The sequence below is a fragment of the Ctenocephalides felis genome, unplaced genomic scaffold (assembly GCF_003426905.1).
Source record: "Ctenocephalides felis isolate EL2017-DRISC unplaced genomic scaffold, ASM342690v1 CF-g0.4_SCAFFOLD_03572, whole genome shotgun sequence".
In the NCBI taxonomy this organism is placed as follows: domain Eukaryota; kingdom Metazoa; phylum Arthropoda; class Insecta; order Siphonaptera; family Pulicidae; genus Ctenocephalides; species Ctenocephalides felis.
In genome coordinates this window covers 4,470,834-4,481,259 of record NW_020539726.1, presented here as the reverse complement: position 1 = coordinate 4,481,259, position 10,426 = coordinate 4,470,834, and the positions used below count along the sequence as shown (strand labels likewise).

At 28.6% G+C, this 10,426-nt stretch overlaps 1 protein-coding gene across 1 annotated transcript in view; it reads left to right on the top strand.

Moving 5' to 3' along the window:
• Positions 1-5,154: 5,154 nt before the first annotated feature.
• Positions 5,155-10,426, top strand: part of LOC113387913 (teneurin-a-like) — a 26,410-nt gene continuing 21,138 nt past the window's right edge. The window contains exon 1 of the mRNA XM_026625299.1: positions 5,155-5,194. Within this exon, the coding sequence (XP_026481084.1) occupies positions 5,155-5,194 (40 nt within the window). The remainder of the gene's footprint in view (positions 5,195-10,426) is intronic.

Genomic DNA, 10,426 nt, shown 5'->3' with positions numbered 1-10,426 from the left:
ATTTATTCATATATTATATCTACATATATAATACTGATTCATAATTTTAATTTATACCATTATGAAAATAATGATTAGTTAATACGTAATGAATAAAAAAAACTTGCAATAATAAATAAAGCATAAATAGTTAAATTTATAAATTAGTAAGTCGATAAATTAATACGATTATATATCATTATATTTGTTAACTAACATTAATTAATTGTTTTGGTCAATTTTGAAAATCAGCAAGATTTTTAATCTGATAGCTGATCTTATAGATTCCCACTGAGAATATAATAAAAATCGAAAGCTAACGATTATTTAAAAAATATATTTTTTCTGAAATATGATGAAATGATTGATAGAAAAACCGATCAGAGCGTTAATAATAGTTTCTTTTAATGAAAAGTTGACAGCAGTTTTCAATAAAGTTAAATAACTTCCTTTCAAAAAATGCAATAATTTATATAAAAATGTGCATTAAAAATATGCACTTGCTTAATTAGAGTATTTGAAAATTATTATAAATAATCTAATAGTTAGCTATCAATGAAACAATATTTTTTAATTAACTTTAAATAAAATATTCACAAGCTGTGTTTTTATTGATTTGTCAAATACGGTTATAAATTTACAATCGGGCCGGCCGTGGTTCCGTGGTAAGAACGTGGGCTAGCAAATCCTAGTCCCGGGTTCGAATCCAACCTCGGTCGGTTCGGTATCAAAGCAGCTTGATACCAAATTTTCACTTGAAATCATAGATTTCAAATATGATTTCAAGTGAAAATGGCCTTTCGTGGGCATAGCTGTAGTGGCAACATGCCACTTGGAAGTAAAAAAAGTCATCACTATTACAGCAATTGTAATAATTCAGCACATAGAGATGGGACAACTGTTTGGGTTGCCATCTATAATAATTGTAAGATAATTGATCACAACAGCTCATAGAACTCATAGTTCTGATCGCTGTTAAAAAAATATTAAAAAAAAAAAAAAAATTTACAATCGGCTTATACGATAACTCCACATAAGATTATAACAAAAGGCGCTCAAAGTAATTTAACAATTATTATATCATTGCATTAGCATAGTAATAATTCAGAAATTAAATATTATTCTCTTAATTTCTCAGAGTTTCTTTCAGATAACCGTATTTATATACAAGTCAGTGCTTTATAACATATAACTCCAACGGACAGCGATATCGTGCTTCCAGCCCCAAAGTAGCCTAATCGGGTGCAAGACAAATGATGCCGGCTTTAAAAATAACAAATGAAGCATTCGAGAGATAAGCCATTCCGGTTGCCTAAAATATATAATGAGCTTGGCTTTTCTGTCAAAACTTTAGTGCTTTCAAATTTGTTACGATCGTGACGTCCAAAATTTCATTTGAAAATCTCAGCAATATAAATATCAAACTGATATAGGCTTAGTAAATGGTTTTACTATAACAATCAGTTTAGATTTTTGTAGAAGTATCTAATAAATTTACATATTAACAATGAATAAATTCTTTGCTAAAAAGATTTTCTCATGTTTTGCATTTCGCATTTTTGTCATTATTTATTTGTGATACTTTACTGATACTGCCATATGATTTTATAATATTTTTTTAGTAAAATAAATACTATTCAAAAAGTTCTGATTAATATAGACATATAACTAAATCACGTTACCTTTAAATCACTCGTTATCTTAAAATTTATTGATTTTTGATTTGTTGTTTAGTTTTGCACAACATCTGCTGTTAAAAACAAACAAACAGCGTTCTAGTTTGTATATTAATATTTCAATTTTTTTTTACCTTGTTTTAAGTTGCTACCTAAAAGTAGAGGTGCATGATAGAGGTGCCACAAGGCTTTTGAACTTTCTGTATGTATTTTAAAATTTGTAAAAGTTTTAATAGAAATAATATTATAAATTTTTCAGTCAATTAATACAAGTGAATCTGCTTAATATAGGCTTTAACTTTTGTTTTCTCCATTGTACTTTTGACGTAAAGATGCTTAATATTTACATCATATAGTTATATTGTTTCATTTCCTATAATATATAATATAACTATATAGTATTTTTGAAAAAACAGAAGATTTAAAGATTTAAATCAAAAGTATTTCGAAGTTTATTGCTCTACAAATTAATATAAAATGAATAATAACGCCATCGTCATAAAACAAAATAGGACATATCATATATAAAACTAGTGGGGTGTATGGCATCGTGCATTAAGGCGAATTGCTGAAACTTCCCGTACCGTAACAAAATGTTCGAGGAATACTGAATGTTTTCAAATAGATTATTAATAATAATGTAACATTGTCTAATATTTATAAGAATTATATAAACTGAATTTCAAAGTTAAAATTATTTGTTTAAAGTATATTAGAACTATAGTCAGAATTAAAATTAAAATCTAAATCATTTTCGATATAAAAAAAACGATATTAAAATGTTACAATTTTTTACAACAAGCTGAAAGTTCTTTGAATCATTTAAATTGGACGCTTAGTTCTCTCAAAAACTGCAATTTTTTGCACATTTAGCTCTGTATCTTCGAAATGGCTGGGCCTGCCATTGCCAACAACTAATAATCACTTATCCGCATCATTACTAATTGAATGTTTTTTAGATCATTCCAATCGAATTTTCCGTCCACTCAAAAACTCGATTTCTATTTTCTGCACTCTTTGCTCTGTGTCTCCGTAACGGCTAGACCTGCCTTTGCCAAAAACTAATCAGCTCATCTCCCTATCAATAAGAATCGAATGTTCTTTGAACCATTCAAATCGGTTGATCCGTGCGCTCGAAAACGTGACTGGAAATTTGTATCCATACATACATACACACACACATCCATTTTTCCAAAATTATCAGAAACCTTCAAAACATCGAGAAATGTAAAAATTTTCAATTTCGATTTTCGGCCCATTACAATAACTTACCCTACGAGAAGTTAAAAAGTAGATCTACAATTTTATTAACTAAAATATTATATAGTGAACAGACACATGAATCACTTGCTTTATTTATAGGTCTTAAAATTTAATATCTATGATCTGAAAGCTTGCCGAGTTATATCAGTTATGGAAATGTACTTAATCTTTACAAATTCCCTTGTACAATGCTAATAAAACAATATTGTAAAATCAACATGAGAATATAATGAGATTCGTGACTAAGACAATACCAAAGTCATAAATTGAAAAGCTTGTGAAGTCCTATACAAACCCGACCGCAGAGCAGAGTTTGACCTAAATAATATTTTATGCTCAACTAAATATAAAAATAATTTAAGAAAAATTAATTTAGAACAGATAAAATTTATTTATTTTGGAATTGTTATATTGTTTGCATAATATAATTACATGTACCAGGTACGCCTTTAAATATAAATCTTCAGTTAAAAGAATTTTTTTAGTGCTTATATAAAATTAAATCAACAACGTAGCTCTTTTACAGATATAGTGAAGAATCATTAGAAAATTGCTGCCAATTTCTAGGGTTTTTTTAACTTCGCGTAAGGTGAGTTGTTGTAATTGCAAACAAATCGAGAATGAAAATATTTATATATATTTACGTCTCGAAGGTTTCTGAATATTTTGGCATACATTAGAAAAATTGGATGTTTGTGTGTGTGTGCGGATACAAATTTTCGTCGACGATTTCGGGAACACGGATCATCCGATTTGATGAATTTAAAAAAATCGATTCGTATTGATAAAGAGACGTGCTGATTAGTTTTTGGCTTAGGCAGGTTTAGCCGTTTAGAAGATATGGGGGGAAAAAACCAAGCATGTTAATTCAATTTTCAAGATAACAAAGCGTTCGATTTAAATAATTCAAATAACATTTTATTTGTATTGACTAAACAAAGAAATGTTCAAATTTTTGGAAAGCAGATCCAGGGGTTATGGACACCCAATAATTTTTTTTATTCAAAAAAATGCCATTTGGCGCCTTGCTTTTACAAAGCCAAAAGTAAGTTTTCATCTTCAAACCTAATTATAACAGTTAATTGAATACAAACTTTAATTTTATTCCTATTTTGTTGTAAGTTGAATTTAGTAAGTATAGTTACTTACCAGAAATTAGTTTTTGCTTAGATAATTTAGCTCAGTCGTAATGATGATTTGTTTTTAAAAGCGTGCAAATTCATGTTTTGGATGAAGATTAAACAGATGAAAAAATCTAAATTAACAATGGCAAAATTCAAAATGGTGAATGCAAATTCGTAGTAGGAAAAAAGGTTTACAAAAAATAATGTTAACTTTGTTTAAAAAAATATTTTTTGTTATACCTTGTTATTCATAAGCTTTGTTTGCATGTTTATGCCGTGTTGTGTACCATATTATCACATATTATTGTTATCAATGATAATATGAGTCGTTATGAACCATTTTGGTGTTTATACCGATTGTTTCTAATCTATTTTTATGCCTGTTACTACTGACCCGATGTGGACGATTGTACGACAAGCCCTTTTCTTGTTTTTGATTTTATGACAAGTCATGTTTCAGAGGTCCCGGGTTCGATACCCACTTCGAGCAGCCTGTTGTCAGGTAACATTGACAACGATTTTCACTTGGAAATATAGATAGCAATATGTTTCCTAGTGAAAATAGCCCTCACCTGGCATTGTTGCACCATACTTGCCCTATTACAGAGATTGTAATAAAAATTTATCATACAGAGATGTGACAACTGTTTGGGTTGCCATCTGTAATAAAAACAAACGTAGTTTGTAAGATATTAATCACAACAGTTCATAGAACCCACAAGATCTGATCGCTGTTCAAATAAAATTGAAAAAAAAAAATGACAAGTCCATCGTATTTAAAGACAGTATTTACCTGCAGACAAATGTTCAAATTACCACTTAATCTATTCTTCTAGGTAACTGGTAAATTAATAATATTATGCTCGATCACAAAAAGTGGCACAACTGTGCCCAGTATCCTCTACTATTGTGCGCCCTATTCAGTTTTATGATTTTTTGCGTGGAATACTTGATTATACTTTATTCATTTTTAAAATTAAAATATATTAATATAAACACAGGATATTAAACGTTGCACATAGGGTCAAAGCTTCCGAAATTATTAAATCCTCATATCATATTAAATGCTCCGAATCTATCGGCAAGCGTCTCCGAGCGACGCGAACACAATCATGTTTCTGAAGGAGCGAGATTTACCCGAATCTGGTGTGGGTTTGCGTGGGTGAGGGCGGCACCATCCCCCTGTGATATTACCTGATTAAAGTTTCATATTCAATCTTCAGTTGTATGCCCTCGAGTGCAAAGTGGAAGGAGGCCCGAAAACGCTCCGTAGCGCAGCTCTGCCTCTAATTGCATTTACAGTATTCCTTATGTACGTCGTAGGCGGACAGATTGCGGAATTGAAAACTTAAACGTACGTTAGGCAATAGGAAAAAGTGATTGTATAGAAAAATTGCTAGAGCAGTAATTGATTTTATATCGTTGTTTGAATAAATATTGTAATAAGGTTTTTAATTTTGTGCACTTATGTGTTTCGTATTACCAACAAAACAGACTAAAGAAGATAAAAAGTTCCACCACTGACACCTCAAAAACAAATATAGTTAATGATTTTTTAACAACAATATTTAAAATTAGAGGGAAAAAGATGTATAACCATCCATCGCATTGTTTCTTAACAAGTTATTATCATGAGATAAGTGGCAATGTTTGAATATCCATAACATTATAAGTGTTTGCTTTCGCGGTTTTTTGGTTTTGCGCACTCTTGTTCAGTTTATAAGAATTTATATAATTTTGAAATATAGGTAGATTGTTTAGTTATTTTATAAGACGTATTGTTAACTTTATGTTATCTTCTATATATATATATATAAATAAGTCGGGTTTTCCTTCCTGACGAAATAACTCCAGAACGCACGAACCGATTTCGACAATTTTGCATTCGTTGAAAAGGTCTCGGGCTCCGCAAGGTTTATAGCTAAGAAAATTAAATAAAATATACCCTTAAAATTTATATTTTGTATTGATTGAATAATGTATCCATTATTCCCTAAATTTATTTTAAAATTGGTTCTATTTGCGCCTTGAGCGTCCAATTTTACCAATTCTATCGAGTAAAAAGGACCAAATAAAAATTTATGAAAAACAGCAAAAAACACTTTTAAACAATCACGATTTAGCAGAAAGTTATACTGAACATAGTCAGATAGATTGTTGTGATATACATATTTTGTTTGGTTTCTACAATGTAATTTCTTAAAGTCAAATTGGATTTTTTGGATTCATATAAGCGCAAACTGGACTCACATTTGAATCCTTCTATAGTTGACGTTACTCAACCTTTTGGCATTAGGAGGTTGAAACGACAATGGCCCCTAGACTTAGTCTTAGATTAGGTCTAATATATCATACTAATTGTAAAACTGAGAAGTTCTCATTGGAGTTCTTCTTAGGCATCACTCATAAATTTTGTCATTTTAGCTCATAGGAATCTTTATGTATTTCTGATTGCTAAATAAAACTGAGTTCAAAAAAAAAAAAAAAAAAAAAATTGGATTTTTATGCTCCGCCCTACCCCATCACAAATACTAGAGCTTGTTTTTTTATTTAGTTTTTTTTTTTACATTTTAGTAGTGTTTAAATACGTTTATCACAATAAATGACCTAAGCCAAGTTTGTGAAATGGCAAAAAGAAAATTGGTTTAAATTGTTTTCAAAATTTTGAATCGATTTACAAAATTTTGAATATGAGATAATTATTTTCTACCAAGTTGTAACGTAACATCAATATAATAATAAAATTTTTGATTCCTTGTGCTTATGAATTAAATATTGCCAATATAACAAAATACAAAAATTTAATATTTTACATTTTACGATTGATTATTAATAATTAATTTTATGATTTTAGACAAAATTTATGGAGTATTAACAGAAATAAATATGTTATTTATTTTTAAGATTTTCAGGTGTATTAAACAATTGTACATTATATTCATAAAGTGATTATTTATGTTTTGGGACATTATCCGATTATTTTTCCTACCCACTGTTGTAAAGAATTGAGAACCTATATCAATATTGATTTATAATTGATATAAATAATATTTAATAAATGATTAAAATAATAAATATTCTATATTTGTTTGATTTAGTTAAATACTATCCTTATACATGACTGGTACTTGTATAAAGCATTATGTTTAAAAAAAGAAATTTTACAAATGTGTTTTCACTGTTAAATTAATTAGTATATCAAAAATGCCTTAAAATCCAAAGTTGAGTTCACAAGGATTTTATAGTGTCTAACATTCATAATAGTGCATATGGTAATAAAGCAAATATTATTCAATCAAGAAATTGAGAAAGATAATCAATTCGATATAAAAATTTTAACATACAAATAAATTTAATTATCAAATGCAATCCAATATACATATATAAATCAATTATATTTGAAGTCATTAAATAAATTGAATCATAAACGAGTGTCTCTATTTGATATTTTCATTACCCAAATTATTCCCAAAGCAGATTATTTATCAAATATTTACCATAATATATTACATAATACCTTTCCAAAGAGCTTTAAAGTCTACAAGCTCACTATTAAATATATAATTATTGAAGGATTAAGGTACTGATTTGATAACTTGTATAACCATTAATAATTAATACAGGATTATAAACCTCTACATGGAAATAATTAATTATTCATAACGTTGTTACCTTAACCTAATAATTTCGATAACCTAATTTCGACAAAACTACGTTGTGATGCTACAAGTTAATAATTATCTCTAGAATATATTCGAAACATATTTATCGTTTATATTTTCCGAAAACTTTTAGCCCAAACGCACGTGCAATATTTTTATTGTCATGGCTCGTAAAATATCATGTCACTCCGAAGATATGATTGCTTTCGGCAGTTTTGCCATGAAACAGACTGCAATTTTGTAAAAAAACTTTTTTACCTATTCCAAATTATGTGGAAGACATATTCTATTAAGTATGAGAAATATCAAATTTATTTTTAGCAAAGTGAGTTAAAGTCGCAATACTTTAAGATTATAAAAATTAAGTTTACTAAAAACTCATTTAAATATTTAGTAAAAAAACTTAGTTTTGATTTTAGGATACATAATGTTCTTTATACAATTATCTACATTAAAAAACAACTGTCAGCAATTAATTACTGATTTTAGAAATATTAATATATCTACTCAAAAAAGAACAAATGTTTGGTAAGCTCGCCAGAGAATTCATACACTAAAAGATCAAATTTTTCAATATATAGGCGATCAAATCAATAAGCTATTTCAAAAATTAATTTCTGTTGAAATATATATGCCAACAAATATCTATTATATCTAATTTAGGACAGATAGTCAGCCAATTATTAAAAATGCATATAGTGGGAGACATAGTGCAGTTTTGCCACTTTTTTTATCAGCAAATTTTTTGTTAATTTACCAGTTAGCTGGAAGAAAAGAATATTAAATGGTAAATTAAAGATTTGTCTACGTAAAGATACTGAAAAACTGCCTTCAAATGCAATATGTTAGTCATAATATCAAAGCATAAAAAAGGGCATGAAAATAAGTATAAACAACAAAATAGTTTAAAATGACCTATATTGTTAGAAATATGTGATACAACACAATATAATCATTGAAACAATGCTTGTAAATGTCATATGACAATATATAACGAAATTATATATTTATATGCAACAATTTTGTTTTAAACAAAGTTAACAAGAAATTTCGTACAATCTGTTTTTTTTTTTAATTTTTCTTTCCCTTTCTCTTTTGTATTTTTTAACTTTCCGTACGGCAAGTTACAGTAATCGCAAAAAAATCGAAAATTAAAATTTTTATATATCTTTACGTTTCAGAGGTTTCTGAACATTTTGGCATACCTTAGAAAAGATGGATGTATGTGTGTGTATGTATGTGTGTGTGCGTGTATGTATATATGTTCGGATACAAATTTTAGTCGACGATTTCGGGAACACGGATTAAGCGATTTGAATAATTCAAAAAACATTCGATTTGTATTGACTAAATGAAGAACTGTTCAAATTTTTGGAAGGGCAGGTCCAATGACTTTAGAGATATGGAGGAAAAAGTAAAAAAATGAGCCATTTCATGGTCAAAAATGAACATTAGACATATGCACATCAAATTATCAGATATTTTATAGAGATTTTAAGTATAAATTTTTTAAGTATAAATTTTGTTTACATTTCTATGGGTTCCGTACCAATGTTTACGCATTAGACGGCGACGCGGCGCTTACGCGCTTTGATATTTTGTCTTTATGTAGTTGAAGCAGTACGATTGCTTTGAAAAAAAGTTCAGAATTTCCAAAATATTTCAAAATAAATGATTTAAGATAGAATGATGTAATATGGTTCGAAATTCTATTAGAAGTTTCAAATCATTGATCAACTTTTATTGATTATTATTATTGATTATTTTTAATTACTCGAATTTTGAATTGCGGTACGGGAAGTTCCAGCAATTTGCCTTAAGGCACGATGCCCTAATTGCCTTAAGACAGAATTCCACTTATAGCTAGTTTTTTATTTAAATTAGATTTTTATTTATATGTTCATCTCCATACGGAATGGACAAAACCCACAGCCACATGTCACAACAGTATTTAAATCACACATTTGAAAACAAAAGTAAAGTCTGCAAAAAAAGTAATTATTGGTAATTAATTACTAATGTTCTACTCATGGAAAAATAAGTTATCTATCTTCTTTATACAAATAACATTATTTAATAAAAGAAATCGAACAAAGAAACTTTTTTTCACTTTTTAAAAGCAGTGCGTTCTAGAGGTTTTATTAATATGAGCGCTGACGCAAAGCAATAATGGAAACTTGTTCGAGCGAACATACTTCATATTTCTCTCTTTAGACGCTATCTGAAAATCAGTATAGTTTAGCTGTTATGTCGTCTGTCACTACCGTATCGAGATGTAGCTGTACCTAGTCTCGTCTATTAAAACACTTATTTTATTGTGTATTTATGGCAAATGATAATATGCCAGATCCAATAATTCATCAAAAAATTAAAAGATTTATCATAAGAAATAGTTTGAATATTATATCTGTTTTTTCTTTGTGTACCCTATTTCGAAAAAAATGACTTTACGTAATTAATCATTTCAATATCACATATGATTAATTATACTATTTTATCATGAGATCCTGGTTATCGAATTATGCATGATAACAAAAGACGGGCACGTGTAAAGCATATTTTATGAATATTTTAGAATTGACACAATAAAGCATAATTACCTCTATATTGTTTACTACCCTATTCAGCGTGCGTCGGGGTTCAAGACACCCCGTGAACATTATTCCGGGCATAGTACAAATATGACGCATTTCGTATTCACCGCACATACGGACATTACGCC